This window comes from Hemibagrus wyckioides, linkage group LG04 (genome assembly GCF_019097595.1).
Source record: "Hemibagrus wyckioides isolate EC202008001 linkage group LG04, SWU_Hwy_1.0, whole genome shotgun sequence".
NCBI classification, from domain to species: domain Eukaryota; kingdom Metazoa; phylum Chordata; class Actinopteri; order Siluriformes; family Bagridae; genus Hemibagrus; species Hemibagrus wyckioides.
In genome coordinates, this window is record NC_080713.1 from 13929070 (window position 1) to 13948805 (window position 19736).

The 19736-nt window shown below is 39.0% G+C and overlaps 1 protein-coding gene across 4 annotated transcripts in view; it reads left to right on the forward strand.

The window, feature by feature from the left end:
- Positions 1 to 19736, forward strand: part of rasgrf1 (Ras protein specific guanine nucleotide releasing factor 1) — a 163379-nt gene that overhangs the window by 137648 nt on the left and 5995 nt on the right. For all 4 annotated transcript variants that reach the window (XM_058387477.1, XM_058387478.1, XM_058387479.1 and 1 more), the window contains 10 exons: positions 7171 to 7341; positions 7451 to 7557; positions 8359 to 8471; positions 8572 to 8632; positions 8740 to 8843; positions 9797 to 9881; positions 12561 to 12758; positions 18664 to 18743; positions 18876 to 18993; positions 19386 to 19454. In XM_058387477.1, the coding sequence (XP_058243460.1) occupies positions 7171 to 7341; positions 7451 to 7557; positions 8359 to 8471; positions 8572 to 8632; positions 8740 to 8843; positions 9797 to 9881; positions 12561 to 12758; positions 18664 to 18743; positions 18876 to 18993; positions 19386 to 19454 (1106 nt within the window). The remainder of the gene's footprint in view (positions 1 to 7170; positions 7342 to 7450; positions 7558 to 8358; positions 8472 to 8571; positions 8633 to 8739; positions 8844 to 9796; positions 9882 to 12560; positions 12759 to 18663; positions 18744 to 18875; positions 18994 to 19385; positions 19455 to 19736) is intronic.

A 19736-nucleotide genomic window follows, 5' to 3' on the forward strand; every position in this document is an offset into this window, starting at 1 on the left:
CTTTGAGGTTGAGGGGAAATTCTCCCTTTCGGGTTCACCTTGCAACTTATATGCATGCTTAAGTTCCCTATGCATTTTGTCAACTTCGTCCTTCAAATAGTCTCTTTGTTTTGACAAGGCATGGACTTTGGCCCGGGCACTTTGTAGATGGCACTCGTAGGCCATAGCCTTGGCGTCTCTTTCTCCCAGTTCGGCCTCTGCTCTTTTTAAAAGGCCCTTGGCTCGCTGGAGTTCCTCGCTGAGCTCCTCTCTCATGCCCTTTTCCTGTTGCTCGCTTTGTGCGGTGTTCACCTGGAGCTCGACCAGGGCTGTCTGTAGTTTCACTACTTCCTCCTGCAGCTCCGGTTCCTGTTCACCTGCCATCTGATGTCGGTGCTCCATTTCGGTCGTCAGCTGGTCTAATTGACTGTGAGCAATTTCCAGATTCCTCTGAGCCTCCCCAGCTTGGATCTTTAGTGCTGTTGATTCTTGTTCCAGGCGGGATATGCTTGTTTCACCCTCTTTTGCCTGGAGGAGGAGGTTGTGTGCCAGAGATCCGAGAATCTTGGCCAGCTCCTTGTGGCTGTAGTCATGCGTGGGCTCGCAGGCCATCAGGGCACTTAAGTTGTCGTCCAGCTGCTCAGGGCTCAGGTGTTGTATGTCTCTCGCAGCCTCAGGTAGGAGGGTACCGGTCATGGCATTCAGCCAGGCCTCTAGTTGATCCCAGTGCGTATCAGGGCTTGATGATCGAGACATGCTGGCTCACTGGTGGGGAGAGAGAAAAGAGAACAACGGTGCGAGGACCAATGCAATTCCTTGCCGTACTAGCGATGGTAATACTAGCCGAATATAAATATATATATATATATATATATATATATATATATATATATATATATATATATATATATATATATACACACACACACACACACACATATATATATATATATATATATATATATATATATATATATATATATATATATACATACATACATACATACATACATACATACATATATATTATTACGATAATGGGCAATATTAGCTCTAGCAATTTAAAATCGAATGTGGGAACTAGGTCAGGCCTGACAGTGTAGGTCAGATTGACGGCGCGATCGCCCAAATACTTTGGTTTTCTTAGATTGTTAAATTTTACCTTGATGATTCTCAGGAGAATGAAGCAAAGGGAAAACTAACTAAATTAGAACAAAAAGAAAACAAAACAAAAATAAAATTAAATAAAAATAAAGTCCAATAAAGGTATGGGTACCTGAATTAAACAAAGCAACTCAATTAAAAATGAATAAAATAAAGTAAAATAAAAATAATTAATAATAAAAAATAAATAAAATAAATAAATAAAAAAATAAAATGAATAAAATAATAATAATAATAATAATAATGATAATAAAGTATAAAACTCGAGCTTGAAATGAAGAAAAGGGGAGAAAATAACTAAATGGGTCAAAGGTAATAATAGTCAAATCTAGAATAAGAATCAACTATAAATTAACTCAAAATACCAATAATGATAACATAAGTTAATCAGAGAGTGACTGGAGAAGTCAAAAAAAGTTAAGTAAGCTACAAGGTAAGGAGGTAGAAAGGAAAGACGACCTAGTGGAGGAGGTCCACCAGGTGGATTTAGTGAGTCCGTACACACTGAGGTTAAGAGTCAGTAGGAGGAGGTGGTGAAGCATAAGGCACTTATACCGTCTCTAGCGTTACTCGAAGGTATTGCGCTTTAAGTTAATTTCACGTGTGACTGGTTACTCTCGGTCACAAATGATGATGACAGACAACAACAACTAAATATAATAAAATAGCTCAGTACGACGCAGGGTTCTTCCCTGTCGTTATCTTTACTTGAATGGGCGGGATTCCTTTCACCGGCCAAATTACAAATCACTGTTAAACCAGTTTAATTTACTTGATCAAGATTTCAAACTCCCATTTACATATCATTCGCAACAATAATCCGCAAAGCGACGCAGGGTTCTTCCCTGTACTTATATTTAACTGGAATGGGCGGGATTCTTTTCACCGGCCAAATTACAAATCACTGTTAAACCAGTTTAATTTACTTAATCAAGAGTTGCGATTAAAACTTATTAGGTACGCATTAGGTAGCTAGCCTAATGGTTTAAACCTAAGGGAGTGAGTCCGTCTAGTTAAATGAAATTGGATTTTGCAATAACTTGAATCTAGCGGTATTTTCAAATGAGGCCCATATATATATATAAAAAAAAAAAGGAGCGTTGCTCTCAATAAATCTCTGTCGAGCTGAAGGACGATTTCTTCGTTCCAACAACCGATTCTGGTAATATTCAAACGAACATGTAAGAGACGACTTTGTCTAATATTATGGACTGCAGTTTAAATTCTCTCTTTCTTTCTTTTTCTTAACAGCTACTCAGGCTGCTCTAAGCGCGCATGTAATACTAATAAAACAAAACGAAACAAAAATAAGAGAGAAATGAAAGAAAATTAAAACACCAGTAAATTAACCCCGAGTGTGCTCACAGAACAGAGTTTGAACATGCCCGCATTCTCCACCATAATATGTAGTGAATCTAGCTCAACATTTAAATATTTGTGTAATTATAACAGGTTATAATTGATTATAAATATTCAAATGGGGGTTCTTAGAACTAACTGTCAGAGAATCAATAACACAATTATTTGATTTGTTCGTCCAGCGAACAGACAGTGTAATTATGTATTAATTCCAGGGAAAGTTATCTTCCTGGCCAAGAAAGAATAACTACTTTATAAAATACTAGCTGTAATTTAGCACGTAGCAAGAGCAATGTTCAGGAACCCCGAAATTGTGAGCAAAGCACAGAGACAATCACTTGTGAATAAAATGCATTTAATAAAACAAAAACACACAACACATACTAACTACGACATACATACATAAAAGACAGGGTAAGGATTATAGAGAGGGGATAAGTAGGCGAAGAGAGATTGAGATTAAGGAAGGGAATACGGAGGAAATCAGAGCGAGAGAGAGAGTGAGCGAGAGAAAGAGATAAGGAAACAGAGAAGAGATCAAATATGGCAAGTTTCAGATCGAGTTTTGGTTACCACGTGTGAGAATCGTCAAGGTAATTTCGCCTTAATAAAGGGGCTTCAGCTTAAAATTGCGGATCTAAAATAATTGGTAGCTTTTACTTGCATTGGTTCGTTGACAAAGCGTCTTGATGTAGTGGATCAAGGAGGTTCGGAGATTCGAAGTCCTCGGAGTAAGCGAGAGATTCTGTTGGAACGAAAAAGGTTTCGGTGTTGCAAAGTTCCTCAATTGAAGCTGCCGGCAAAGTCTCAAGAGAAAGTGAAAGTCTTGTCCCGAAGAGAGATCGGCATCGAGTCGGGCCCCGATAGATGGGCGCTTAGGGTTTTTATTGATCCCTTGGTCACGCCCAGTTATCAGAGTGACCAATCTAATACCTGAAACTTTTGGAGGGAAAAGTTTCTTTGTCTCCGCTCGGTCGCTCATTTGCATGCTTTATGGTGAAGTCAGGAATGGATAGAGTTTCAATTAAAGTATCATAGGCTCATATTATGTACTTGAATGGCCACATGGCCTACACTATTGCTTATAAAATTAAAAGAGGATCATTTCGATAGTAGACATGAAAGGGATATTATGAGAGGAAAGGAAACTGGGTATAGGCAATTAAAACATACATTCTTATCTTATAAAAACATGTTCTATTTCATGAAAACACAGAACAACAGGTGTGTGTGGGTGTATGTGTGGGTGTGTGTGGGTGTGTGTGGGTGTGGGTGGGTGTGGGTGTGTATGTGTGGGTGTGTGTGTTTGTGTGTGTCTATGTGTCTTCAGTCAGAGCTTTGGTCATCCCCCGGTCAAGGCATTGATTCGGTTTAGATTAGGGAATTCTTGTTGACTTTTCACGGTCGTAAAATTGCTGGGCGCAGGGTGATTTGTATGGTAAGGTCACAAGTTGATGGTGAGTTCCAGGTGTGAGGCTGGGCTATCAGCATTGATGGTCTGCAGAACTTCAACATTCATGGTGGTAGAATACCTCCTTTATCTCCAGTCTTTGTTGGGGGATCAGGCGTTATCCAGAGCCATCAGACATCCCGGCGCCTGGCTCTCAGGAGTTACAGCATGTCAGCTGAGTCACAATGAAATGAACTATAAGTAGTGATAGCTCAGTTGTGAGCTGTGTAATAGTTAATTGAGTTTTTGGGAAGGATGTGATGGACCCCATGAGCCGACCTGGAGACGCTACACTACAGACCTCCAAACTTCATGTGGCCTTCAGATTAGCTCAAGAACAGTGTGCAGAGAGCTTCATGGAATGGGTTTCCATGGCCGAGCAGCTGCATCCAAGCCATACATCACCAAGTGCAATGCAAAGCGTCGGATGCAGTGGTGTAAAGCACGCCGCCACTGGACTCTAGAGCAGTGGAGACGCGTTCTCTGGAGTGACAAATCGCGCTTCTCCATCTGGCAATCTGATGGACGAGTCTGGGTTTGGCGGTTGCCGGGAGAACGGTACTTGTGCCAAGTGTAAAGTTTGGTGGAGGGGGGATTATGGTGTGGGGTTGTTTTTCAGGAGCTGGGCTTGGCCCCTTAGTTCCAGTGAAAGGAACTCTGAATGCTTCAGCATACCAAGACATTTTGGACAAATCCATGCTCCCAGCTTTGTGGGAACAGTTTGGAGCTGGCCCCTTCCTCTTCCAACATGACTGCACCAGTGCACAAAGCAAGGTCCATAAAGACATGGATGACAGAGTCTGGTGTGGATGAACTTGACTGGCCTGCACAGAGTCCTGACCTCAACCCGATAGAACACCTTTCGGATGAATTAGAGTGGAGACTGAGAGCCAGGCCTTCTTGTCCAACATCAGTGTGTGACCTCACAAATGCGCTTCTGGAAGAATGGTCAAAAATTCCCATAAACACACTCCTAAACCTTGTGGACAGCCTTCCCAGAAGAGTTGAAGCTGTTATAGCTGCAAAGGGTGGACCGACGTCATATTGAACCCTATGGATTAGGAATGGGATGTCACTTAAGTTCATATGTGAGTCAAGGCAGGTGAGCGAATACTTTTGGCAATATAGTGTATTTCAGAGGATCATGGTAAAACAACAAAGAACTACATGGGACTACACAGAACTAAATGTGACTACACTGACCTACAAAGAACTAAATAAATGCATAGGTGCCAAATGTGTGCAAACAGTACATGAGAGAACAGTAATTACTTAAACAGAAAAATATGCACATTGAAGGACAGTACATCACTGACCAGTACACAGTTCTAGTATGGAACAAGCTGGAAAAAGTTCAGATGGTTGATACATTATCTTGTTTATTGTATTTTAGTAAAAATTGCACAGGTAGTGGAATGGTGTTTGAGAGTGTGTGTCTGTGTGTGTGTGTGTGTCTTGGTTGGCATCAGTTTAGTCTCTGGGTATTGAGGAATTTGATGGCTTGAAGAAATAAGCTATTACACAGTCTGGCATCTTTTGCCACATGGCAGGAGTGTAAAGCATTTGTTTGAGAGGTGCATAGTGCCATCCACAATGCTGATGACTTTGCGGATGCAGTGTGTGGTTTGTTATGTAGGGAAGAAAAAGCTATGATCTAAGCTCTTCTCACTATTTGCTATTTCCAACCAGGAAGTGATGCAGCTGCTCAGGATGCTTTTGAAAGTCCCTCTGTAGATGGAATGTGTTGAGGTTGGGGGGGGGTGCTTTTCTCACTCAGAGTTCTTCAGCGAATCTGAAAGGGACATATCACTGTCACAGGCATGTGTTGGTGTCCTGTAGCTGGTTAGACAACACGATGATTGTGATATACATATAGGTTAAAACAACAGGATGATAACATGTTCGTGGTCATGTGACATGGTGTGAGCAGTGAACATGTGACATGCAATGGCTTGTGGGTGTTTAATGCTATGAGTGTAGCATTAAACAGTAATGCTAAACAGTAGCATTAAAAGGAGGCAGAGTGAAGTCCTAAGTGGACTAGAAAGGCATAACGACATCCCCGGCTGAGTGGGAAGAAGGAGTGATGCTAAGAGCTGCGAGCTGTAATGATATTCTCAGTGGGTTGCGGGTGGCAGATGGTCTTATGTTATGAAGGGGGCACATGCTTCAAGGCATGACATCATGTCATTGATCCATTCATTCTTTTGCTGTTGCTCCTACATCAGATGGTTCTCTTGTAGCAGAGCATGCTGTGATTCCAAGAATTCTGCTGCATCCATGATCTGGTCAGACTTTGTCATGAATGGTAGAGGAGGTGGATGCTAGTATAGGAAAACATTTAGCATATAACAACATAACTCAACATAACGTTTTATAGGTGGTTTAGGTCATAGAACATGGCAGTCCAACATTCATTCATTCATTCATTCATTCATTCATTCATTCGTTCATTCGTTCGTTCGTTCGTTCGTTCGTTTATTTTTTTGGCCTCCTGGTGGTCCAGCACTCTCATCCCCAGGCAGGGCACCAACCCTGTCACTGAAGAGCTAACTCTCAGTGCCAGTCCCAATCCTGGACAAAAATGGGAGGGTTGCAACAGAAGGACATCCGGTGTAAAACCTGTGACCAACCATGCATGCATGCATGCATGCATGCATGCATTTATTTATTTATTTATTTATTTATTTATTTATTTATTTATTTATTTATTTATTTATTTAAAAATGAGAATAGGATAGGACATATGTGGTTGTGTATATTATTTATTTTATCAATCCAGGTTACTGATGAAATTAATTGTAGTTAATTTTGATGTTATATGAACTGATCAATTTGGGAATGTTAATTATTTGTTCTAATTATTTAATAATTTATTAAATTGCTTGTCATAGTGTATTATCCTAGTACATAAGGTTAAAAAAACAAGGATTTCTAATCAACATAAAAGTAAGTAAATAAATAAATAAATATTAATTATAATATAAAAATCAGAGCATACTATAATTCCCCTCCCCCAAATGCACATTTTTTTACACAATTTTAATGAGATGCACATGCCAAATTTAAATTACTGATAATTCCCTGAAACACAGCATACAAGAAACCCTTGAAGGACTATCTTTCAGTTCTTTTTTTTTCGTATATATAAATATGTCTAGTTTCATATAATAACATTAAGCTACAGTAAGAGATTATTTTGCTCTACCTTTGTGTAGATTTCTCCCTGTTTTCATACAATAATGGCATGATGATGTCATCTTGCCGAGAAATAGACAACAACCGCAGTGCACTTTCAGCAGCATCTGCTTTTGCTATTGCCACGGCTGGGGCCAATGAGGGCACACCAACCAAGGAGAAGTACCGCCGCATGTCCCTGGCTAGCACAGGTAACAATGTTATGTTTAGATTGCAACAGTGCAATGTAATAATATGATTAAAGGCAGGCATTATTTGATGAGCAGAAAACATTAAATAAATATTGTGATTGGTTACCAGGATTCCCCACAGACCAAAGGAATGGAGATAAGGAGTTTGTGATTCGCCGGGCGGCAACTAACAGAGTACTAAATGTCTTGAGGCACTGGGTGTCCAAACATTCCCAGGTAAAATGTCACATGGCATGCTCTCATTTAACAGACTTAGCAGTGGTTGTCTTACTGACCCAGTCAATCTCCTCTGATTTTACCCCAGTACTTTTATCATTATCTCAAGAATTATCAGAGTTGGGTGTAATTTACTATAATCACTTTTTGCACTTACTGTAAGTTTAGAAATACCAGTGATCATTACAGAGTCCCTAAAGGGACATGTTGATAGAAAAAAAATATGATATGGGAGAGAAATGTATATTTTAATACTTTTGCATTCACTCACTCAACTTTTGAATTTCCCAGTAAAACTTTATTTGCTCATAATTTTTTTTTGCATTCTTGTGCAAAGATATTTGCATTCTCTAACAATTTATTTGCATTCTCTCACAAGGAGTTTTGCATTTTCTAGAGAAAATTTCACATTCTCTTCCATAGCATTCTCATCCTCCCATTGGAGTTCATACAAACTTCCATTTTAATTTTGCTGGTGGTCTAGCTGCAGGTCCACAAACGATTGAAATAGAAATTTTCCTCCCATCTTATATTTTTTCCATCATTTCCCCTTAGAGGCTCCTACTTAGCATGGTTAGTAAGAAATATATACATGAATAAACAAAAAAATCTGTATTTTTTTAAAGGAAATGAAGCCATACTTGAGCCATACACACCATGTTTGCTGTTTAGAAAATAATCTAATTAAAATTAGGAAACATTTGGCTTAGAAATGTAGGAATGTTGTTAGTATATGTTGCTGTTCAAAAATAACTATGCTCTCCCTCCCTTACTTATTCCCCCAACCTAATGCATGTGTAGGACTTTGAGACCAACACAGAATTAAAAATGAATGTGATATGCTTCTTGGAGGAAGTTATGCATGATCCTGAGCTACTGACTCAGGAAAGAAAAGCAGCGGCCAACATCATAAGGTACGGCACATTATCCTTATGTCTAACTGATTTCTCTCCACTTAATACATTTGTAAATCTAATTATTATGGTGTAAGTCTGTTAATGATTCATCTGATAGGACACTTACACAGGAGGATCCTAGTGACAATCAGCTTACTCTGGAAGATGTACTACAGATGGTTAGTGAGATGCAATTGGGTCAAGATCAAAGCATCAATGATTTTACATTTTTATTAACTAACATGCAATTGTTGTGTGTGTGTTTATGTATGTGTGTATTTGACAGGCTGAGAGTGGTAAAGCAGAGCCCTTTGAGAACCACTCAGCTTTGGAGATTGCAGAGCAGCTCACCCTGCTGGACCACCTTTTTTTCAAAGTTATCCCATATGAGTCAGTATATGTTCATTATTTTTAAGCAATGAGTTAATTCAAATTTAGAGAGCCTTTATTTGAGTTTAGTTACTACTGTCTACATGTTATAGAGATAGGATACATAAATATTATGAAAAATATTATGAATATTATGAGTCAAAGCCACTTCCTGGACATACAGTACCATAACATATTTGCTGTGACAGCATCTACAGTCTTAATTTCTCTAGACAACAGGTAGATTTTAGTCTTGTTATTAGGCTTTATATATGAATTCCATACATCACACTGAACATTATGGCCTAACAGTACCTTTTTTTTCATCTGAAAAAAGGAACTGTTAGGCAATGATGCCTTTATTGTCTTGGGTTTCAAGACAACTATTTTATAGCTATAAAGAAATACAAAGAACTACTATATGTTAACTGTTACATTAGTAGTTCAACATTAACTAAGCAGTTAATTATTCATTAATTACTGACCATTAATTCCCTGGTAAAACAGCAACTGCAACTGATACACACACCTATATGTGCACACGTACATACATACATACAGTATATACACATAGACACGCCAAGTGCCATTTCCTCCGCCATCCACTTTTGCACCATAATTTAAATCTTACTAACAGAATCACTAAAGTAAAATTCATTTTAAAAAATCATTGATTAATACAATATGATCAATGATGATAATGACAGGTGAATTGTTTGAATTGAATTGAATTCATACATTTCTAATAAAAAGCACCCTCATTCTCATTTTTGGGGGGCTTCATCAACAAATATGCCTTCAACTTGTAAAACACCCTGGGTGGAATTCACACACTTAACACATGAGGTATATAAAGGAAATCCACACAAAAAAGGGATGACTAATGCGAACTCCATACTTAGTATGTTTAGTATGTTTTAAACATGTCTCTATGTTATCCTGAAAGTAACACTGCCATTGTCTATTATTTCCAGGGAGTTCTTTGGCCAAGGCTGGATGAAGAATGACAAAAATGAAAAGACACCCTACATCATGACAACAACGAAGCACTTTAATGATGTACATATGTATCTATGGTGACACTGTCATGAACATCAGTACTGAAATTGTAGTTCTCTTTCACCCCTCCTTATTGCCATGTATGGTGAGAATCACCTGACTGTCATAGTCATCACTTTGTTCACATTGGACCTCATGTACACCACATGGAGCTATATACATAACAGCTTATGACTATGTTTAGCATTGCAAGTAACCTGTTCTTCCAAGCTGCCAATAGACTATATATTTTTGATCATGGTGAGCGAATTTCGCTACAATTGTGGCGTATACCAGGGAACATTGTGGTGGAACCTTTGAGCTGATTTTCCTAATAAGCTTTGCTAGACAATTTGTGTATTACTCACTGCTCTGTCCACAAGTCACCTCTCAGTATTGGCAGGTCATGCTTCCCAATGTGCTCCACTGCTGAGCATGGTATATAATTTACATTTACATTTCTGATAATTGGAAGAAGTGCTTATCCAGAGCGATGTACAAAACTGCTTTGAAGTCTCTCTAAATGAACACATTAATACTGGGTCAATAGATAACAGACTTAGAATACCATCAGCCTAAACATTGTGTTGGGAGGAACATATCTGTGTTCGGAGGAAGGGTTTTTCCATTTGAAGAAGACAAATTGCATTCAGAGGTAGACCTACCAGTAGAGAGATGCAGTAGTCCAGTCTCGGAATGACAAGAGACTGAGCAAGCACCTGAGCAGCCTGTGTGGTTAAAAATGGTCAAATCCTTCTGATGTTGTACAGAAGAATCTGACATGAGTGTGTGGCATTAGCAACATGGGAGGAAAAGGACAGTTGATTGTCCATTGTTACCCCAAGGTTGTGAGAGTTGTTCAGGGAAATCACACGATCCTGGCCTGGGGATGAATCATCTGTCATGACCGGCAGTTCAGTTTTGCTGGGATTGAGTTTCATCTTAAAATCCACAAGCCATCATCCATGTTGATATGTCCGCCAGACACACTGAGGTCTGAGCAGAAGCTGTGGTATCTGAGGGAGGGAAGGAGAGGATGAGTTGAGTGTCATCAGCATAGCAGTGGTAAGAGAACCCATGTGAGGATATAACTTTGCCAAGAGAGTGAGTATAGAGGGAGAAAAGGAGAGAACCAGGTACTCATCCTTGTGGGGCACCAGTGGAAAGTCTGCATGGAGATGATGTTACCTGATATGAGCGAGCATCCAGGTAGGAAGCAAACCATTCCCATGCTGTTCCACAAATTCCAAGAATCCTGAGTGTGGACAAGAGAATCTTGTGGTTGACTATATTAGTGTTTGAGTTGGATTTGTGGTTAGTCCACAGAGAGGAAAAGTCACCACAAATGCCATCCATAGGGCACAGAGAGCTTCTTTCCCCCATGCACCAAGAACCTGGTGTGAGAACTCTATCTTGTGCTGGACTCTCTTAAGACCTCTGTTTATGAGCCCATTTGTTCACAGTGAATGAGATACCGATATGTCTTAGTGATGAGCTGACCTTTCAAGCATTGATCAGTGTATGACAAAGCAGGAGAGGGATGGGGCATGTCTGTGGGTTTCTGCCCAATGTCATTTTACTAAATTGTGTTGCCAATTGATTGGCCTTGCAGTATTTATCGAAAATAAACCTGCAGAGCATTCTTTGTAGTGCCCAGTTTGTACCCTACAGTATAATGTAGAATGAATGGTGGACACTGGGGGCTCCCCAGTCTAAACAGAGGGCATCACAGTATATCAGGTATAGTTATCAAGGCTCTACATGGTAAACATCTTCCCTACCAATAATGTGAATGTGGCTTACCTTTTCATTCTGTCATAGGGTGGGTCAGTTCATCTGGTTGGCATGCAAGGGTTTTCACTAGACAAGAAGGTTTCAGGATGGTTTCAGTATTCATTGCAAATCCTGCCTCATACATCAATTAGTGATTTATTAATATGTCTCCAGCATGCAAAAAGGTATTCAGTTGATTCTCACCAGTTCTGACAGTTATCTTGTGTTCACAGAACCACAGGGACATACATTACTAGTGTTTGTTTACCAAACCAGGGGTCGCATTTATCAACCATGTGTATTCATAATTTTGTGTAATGGTGGACAAACTGGTTACAAAGAGCTCCATTTACTGTCATCATTTCAGCATATTTGAAAGGGTTACAGACTGTGCTGCAGATTGTTGAAACAGATGGAACATATAGTAAAATCATAAAAAGGCACATCTAAGGATTGATTGAAATGCTTGAAGATTTTGCATATGCATCTTTATACAGAGAAGATAGTGGCCACGTGTGATGAATACCAGGTTCCTTGTGCACAATGGCACATCTTATGCACAGAATTAATTGTTCTCTACAGACTTTAATAAATGAGACCCCTGGTGCTAGGGTGCTGCTCAGTTTATTTTCCCTGCTTGTCATTCATTTTATATTAGGCTTTTTGATTCATTAATGAATCTGTAAATGTCAAAATAAATTGACCCCCTTATATTGAAGTATTAAGACTAATAATTAAGTCCATAATTATGTCTTGGACATTCAGCAACAAATTTGTAGAAAAAAGAAAAAAAAAGATTTAGTCACAATTATCTTTTTAAAGATAAAAAGATCAAATCTTTTAATTGAAAATCATTATAATGCATTTATTTATATTAGATTAATTGTACTTAAAAAACAAATTAATGTAGTTTTTTTCCCTTGTAAGGTAAGCAACTTGATTGCATCTGAGATCCTGCGCTGCGAAGACATGAACACACGAGTGGCCGTGATGGAGAAGTGGATAGCAGTAGCTGACATCTGCCGATGTCTCCATAACTATAATGCTGTGTTGGAGATAACTTCATCCCTAAACCGCAGCGCCATTTTCCGTCTCAAAAAGACTTGGCTCAAAGTTTCCAAACAGGTAGGGCAATACATACTGCTTATTATGAATAGCTGTTTTTAGCATGATTCAAATTTTTATAGGACTACAGAGCTTCTTTCTTTACAGCATGTACAGAAAAAAAAAATATTATTATTATTAGTAATAATAATAATAATAATAATAATAAACAAATCATCAGTTTTAATCTATATCTAACATTACCATTAACATTATTTACAAGTGTTAGATTGAACATTTGTTGTAGGCATTTTTAATATTTAAACATGGTCAAAACATTTAGCCTTGGTCAAAAGGTTTTTCACCATTTTTAGTAAACCAGAATATTTTCCACTTACTTTGATAGAGAGTGAGGGCATCCTATCAGTGCATCTTTCAAACACCATGTGTATGAACCAAAACATTACATGTGTGAAATGGGAAAGGGTGGGGCTTGCATTTACATTTATGGCATTTGCCACATGCCTTTATTCAGAGTGACTTAAAATAATTTTATTTATTCAAATGAGGAGTTGAGAGTTAAGGGCCTTGCTCAAGGGATAGGCAGTGGCTGCTTGTCTTGCAGCTAGCTTGGCTTCCAGAGTGTCAGTTAATATGGCATCCTCTGAAATTACAATTCAAATGAATTAAATTTTATTTATAGAGGTTTTTTCACAGGGGGCATTAACAGTAACTTTACAGAAATCTAGTTATGATTTTACATTTAGATCCTAAAGAGCAAGCCAGGGGCACCACTGACAAGAAAAACTCTGAGATTAAGTAACCAGACCCATAAAAGGAAAGCCATTCTTTTTTGGGTGAAACCAGATTTTGATTTTAATTGCAAATTAAAGTGAAAAACAAGAATCATTTTAGGGGAGAAAATTAAAATAAATAAAAAAATACAATAATCAGATTGCATAAGTGTGCACACCATTGCACTGTTGCTTAGTAGAAGCACCTTTAGATTTTATTATGGTATTCAGTCTTTTTGAGTAACACACATGCACATTTGAGTTAGCAATATTTTACCATTCATACTTGCAAAAGCATCCAAAATTGGCTGGACATCTCATGCACACAGCTATTTACAGGTCATGACAAAGGTCATGTTTTCAATTGGATTGACAATGGATATAAAAATGTTACACATCCCCCTTAAAATGGTAGGTTTTGTGTTATTAAAAAATAAATAAATAAAAGCAAAAACTTATTTAACCCTTACTGTGAAATTACTTTTTTACAGCTACAAAATTTAAGTGAAAACAATTAGAAACTTTCTAGGGAAAAGGAAAATGCAAAAAAGAACTTATATTACTTTCATTGATTTACTGCATTTTTTGTGCCAAACATATTGTTAGGTATTATGGTCTTTTTTTTAAAATAGGTTTTTTAAGACTTTTTAAAAAAGGTTTTTTAAGGATTTGTAAAATGTAGAGTGCAACCATAACTTGCTGCAAAACTTGCTGCAATTCTTTTGACATTTCTGAATGCCTCTTTACAGCCTCCCATATGTCCTGTTCTTAGTAATGTCACTGTTATGCTATATGTTTTTTCACTTTTTGATTACTGTCTTTATAGTGTTTATGGTATATCAAATGCATTGGAATTTTTTGTTGAAACCCTCTCCTGACTGATATTTTTCAACAATGAGATTTGGTACCTGCTTTGTAAGCTTCTTACAGCTCATGGCTTTTCCAGTTGGATGTAATCCAAGACATTGCCAGGAAAATCTAATAGGAACAACTGTTCATTATTTGGGGTTAGTTACTATATTCGATGTCAGGTGTATACTGATTCATACTTAACATATATTTGAATGTGATTGGCTGAACAATGTCACATCCCCAATTAAAGAAGAGTGCACATTTATGAAAGGTGGGTATAGAAATTGTTGTTTTTTTACTTCTTTTGTAAATAAAAAACATTCCTGGTTGTTTGTCACATGGGTTTTCTATGTTTTCGATGTTTTTTTTTTATGTACATACAACATACAGCAATACATAAAACAAACTGGGGTGAATAATAGCTAGTTTAAGTGCTTCAGGAAAAGGTAGGTCTTCATCTGTTGTTTGCACGGACATCTAGGGGAAGTTCTTTCCATCACCTCGGTGCCAGAACAGAGAAGAGTCTAGATGTATACCTACCTTGTACCCTGAGAGATGGTGGGACTAGTCGAGCAGTGCTAATGGGTCGTAGGGAGCGAGGTGCAGTGCAAGAAGTATTAAGAGCTTTGAGGTAAGATGGCACTGGTAATCTAGCCATGGGGTCACAGTCCAGTGACTTCTGTGCCGGTCCCAAGCCCGGATAAATAGAGAGGGTTGTGTCAGGAAGGGCATCCGGCATAAAACATTGCCAAATTTAACTATGCAAATCATCAGTACTCTAAATTTCATACCGGATCGGTCGAGGCCCGGGTTAAATATGACCCTAAATATGACTCTAAATATGACCTACAGGGCGCTGGTGGAAATTGGGCTACTGTTGGTCGAAGAAGTAGAGGAGGAAGGAGAGTGCGTAGACAGAGAGAGAAGAGGAAAGGTAAGAATGTAGGACTGAGAATAGGAACTCTGAATGTTGATACTATGACAGGGAAAGGTAGAGAGCTGGCTGATGTGATGGAGAGAAGTAAGGTGGATATACTGTGTGTACAGGAGACCAGGTGGAAGGGTAGCAAGGCTCGTAGTATAGAAGCAGGATTCAAGCTGTTTTATAATGGTGTGGATAGTAAGAGAAATGGGGTAGGTGTGGTCCTGAAGGAGGAGTTTGTGAGGAATGTTCTGGAGGTGAAGAGAGTGTCAGACAGGGTGATGAGTCTGAAGTTAGAGGTTGAAGGGGTGATGTTGAATGTTGTTAGTGGTTATGCCCCACAGGTAGGTTGTGAGTTAGAGGAGAAAGAGAGATTCTGGAGTAAATTAGATGAGGTGATCGAGAGTATTCCAACAGGTGAGAGAGTGGTGATAGGAGCAGATTTTAATGGACATGTTGGTGAGGGGAATACAGGTGATGAGGAGGTGATGGGCAAGTTTGGAGTTAAGGAAAGGGACCTTGAAGGACAGATGGTAGTGGACTTTGCTAAGAGGATGGACATGGCTGTGGTTAACACTTATTTTCAGAAGAGGGAGGAGCATAGAGTGACTTACAAGAGTGGAGGTAGGAGCACACAGGTAGACTACATCCTATGTAGAAGGGGCAATCTGAAAGAGATTAGTGACTGTAAAGTGGTAGTGGGAGAGAGTGTAGCCAGACAGCATAGGATGGTGGTGTGTGGGATGAATTTGATGGTCTGTAAGCAAAGGTCAAAGATATAGATAGAGAAGAAAACCAAGTGGTGGAAGCTGAAAAAGGAGGAATGTTGTGAGGAATTTAGACAGAAGTTGAAACAGGCTCTGGGTGGTCAGGTAGTGCTACCAGATGACTGGGAAACTACAGCAGAAGTGATCAGGGAGGCAGGAAGAAAGGTGCTGGGTGTGTCATCTGGAAGTAGGAAAGAAGATAAGGAGACTTGGTGGTGGAATGAGGAAGTTCAGGATAGTATTCAAAGGAAGAGGTTAGCCAAGAAGAAGTGGGACATGGACAGGACTGAAGAGAATAGACAGGAATACAAGGAGTTACAGCACAGAGTGAAGAGGGAGGTGTCTAAGGCCAAGCAGAAGGCGTATGATGAGTTGTACACTAGGTTAGACACTAGAGAAGGAGAGAAGGACTTGTACAGGTTAGCTAGGCAGAGGGATCAAGATGGGAAGGATGTGTGGCAAGTTAGAGTTATTAAGGATAGAGATGGAAAGGTGCTCACAAGTGAGGAGAGTGTACAGAGGAGATGGAAGGAGTACTTTGAAGAGCTGATGAATGAGGAAAATGAGAGGGAAAAAAGAGTAGAAGGGGTGAACTCTGTGGAACAGAAAGTAGATAAGATTAGAAAGGATGAAGCCAGGAAGGCTTTGAAGAGAATGAAAAGTGGAAAGGCAGTTGGTCCTGATGACATCCCGTTGGAGGTCTGGAATGTTGGACATGGAGCTGCCAGGCAGGAGGAAAAGATTGCAAGGTTGCGAGCAGTGGCCGAAGCAGAGATCATCGAGTTGTTCAGAGATATTGCAAGATCCTGGGCTGGGGATGACTCACCTGGGATGACCAGCAGTTCAGTTTCCCTGGGATTGAGTTTCAGCTGATGAGCTGTCATTCACGATGAAATGTCCACCAGACACACTGAGATCCGAGCAGAAGCTGTGGTATCTGAGGGAGGGAAGGAAAAGATAAGTTGGGTGTCATCAGCAAAGCAGTGGTAAAAGAACCCTTGTAACTTTGCCAAGAGAGTGAGTATAGAGGGAGGAAAGGAGAGGACCTGAGCCTTGTGGGACACCAGTGGAGAGTCTGTGTGGAGCAGATGTCAATCCCCTCCATGTTACCTGATATGAGCGACCATCCAGGTAGGAAGCAAACCGTTCCCATGCTGTTCCATGAATTCCAAGAGCCCTGAGGGTGGACAAGAGAGTCTTTTGGTTTACTGTGTCAAATGCTGCAGAAAGGATGAGGAGAATGAGGACAGATGACAGCTTGGCTGATCTTGCTGGATGTAGTTTCTCAGTGATTGCCAAAAGGGCAATCTCTGTGGAAATGTGCTGCTTCGAAGCCAGACTGGTTGGGCTCATGGAGGTTGTTCTGCAACAGATAGTCAGACAGTTGATTTATAAACAATGCGTTCAAGAATTTTAAAAAGAAACACTTATGATGTCAGCATGTTTATGGTGTCAGTTGTGGGTTTTATTTTATAAATCATCCACAATGCTCTGAGATCCTGCTCCACTGCCTACAATGCAGGTCTTGCCACCAGGAATATGGATGAATACAAGGCTGCATCCTAGAAAATGCACAATGTGGTGAAGAAGGCACAGCTAATAAACTAGAGTTACAGTTTCAACATGGAGGATCTAGGAGCCTGTAGCAGGGAGTGAGAATAATCACAGACTATGAAACACCATCCTTCAGAACTGTGAATGGCAGATTAGCTAAACACCTTTAAAGCTTGCCTTGAGGCTGCAGCTTACAGTGCTAACAGCACTAGCAGCAATAACAGTGCTACAAGCAGCATGCATTTGGAGAGTGCCAGATCAGAAAAGAGCAGATGTTCATTATCTCAGAGTATGATGTATGGAAGGCATGATATGACGAGAGTAAATACCAGGAAGGCAGAAGGAGTTTGAGTCCTGAGAGCCTGCACTGACCAGCTAGCACTGGTCTTTACCAAGATATTCAACTTCTCACTGGACTAGTCTCTAATCCCCACATGCTTTAAACAGTCCACTATAGTTCCTCTTACAAAGAGACCCCAGCATTCCTGCCTCAATATCTATTTCCAGTTGCTCTGACCTCAATTTTGATAGTGCTTTGAAAGACTGATCAGAGATTTCATCACCTCTTCATTACCTGACACCCTGGACCCACTACAATTTGTGTACCATTCCAAACACTCCACTGACTAAAAATGCACACACATTTCACACACATGTACTTTTATTCATATCATCAGTCAGTGTATTATATTCATATGCTGTTTTCTTTTTTTGTCTATTTATTTTCCCTTTAAATGGCTTATTTCATTTTTCATTTTATTTTACTTAAATTTAAATTTTTCAAATTCCATTCATACATGTCTAAGTCATGTAATAGGGTTATTGAACATAAAGAATTGTAAAATCCCACCTTCTGCAGTGTTCAGCCTAGAGGATCAGTCATGGGATTCAGCGACCTATAGTTTGGACCTTGAGTTCATTAGAGAGTTCTTGCACAATAGTGCAAGGGCAGCAGCAGTGCACAATGAGAGAGATCATTCCAAAGAGCTCTTGATTAACCTGGACTGCCTGCACCTGCCTCTAAACTGTATCATTTTTTGCATCAAATAGTATGCTACATATATACGATGTATTTTTGGTTTTGATTCACTCCGCAGACCAAAACAGTTATTGACAAGCTGCAGAAGTTGGTCTCATCAGAAGGAAGATTCAAGAACCTAAGAGAAGCTTTAAAAAAGTGAGCTTTATATGGCTTAATTCTTTTGTCTTTTTGTGTTGTTTGTAACATGAAATTTTACAATTTTACCCATTTACAAGTTTTACACATTATTTTTTTTTACATTATCTAATAAATAAATGTGCCTGCTAGTTGTGACCCTCCATGTGTGCCATACTTGGGGATGTACCTCACGGACCTGGCATTCATTGAGGAGGGTACACCAAACTACACAGAAGACAATCTGGTTAACTTTTCCAAGATGAGAATGGTAAACAAGTGGTGTTTTTGTTGAACCATCTGCTATGTGATTTCAAGAAGACAAATCTAGAAGTCATTTTCAAATATATATTTTGGAAAGGGTTGAGAATATTTGATGTTTTAATAAGCAAATCAACATGACAGACTTTTTTATTCTTCTTAAAAATCACACTGAGCACAACTAGACTCTTATTATCATGGTTTAGACTATTTTAACCAGACAGTAGTCTGTTTTCATATTCACTATATTCTGTTTACAATTTTTGCATTTGTTTTGAGGAGGAACGTGCCTTTATGTTTAGCTTTGTTGTACACATACTCTAAACATTTACATATAAAATATGTATAAAAGTACACATTAATATTTAGGTTAAACTAACACTTATTTGTGTCCTGTGTTAGATCTCTCATATCATCAGAGAAATACGGCAGTTTCAGCAAACAGCATATAAGATTGAACATCAACCAAAGGTATTTAAAACCATGGATACATATTTAAAAAAAAGTCATACAGTATAGTCTATAAAACAAGGTTTTTGAGATAGATAGAGAGATGTTCAGCACACGTGTGGGCTATGTGGTTAGTTGCATTTCTAAATTCTCACAAAAATAAAAATATATAGCCTCTCTAATTTTTTTCAAAATATGCATTCATTTTTGCCCTTAATTCTACAAGATATGCTTGACACAAAGAAACATAGCACATCATCTAAGGAAATTTACTGTATTTGCATGGAAGAGTGAGATAAAAAT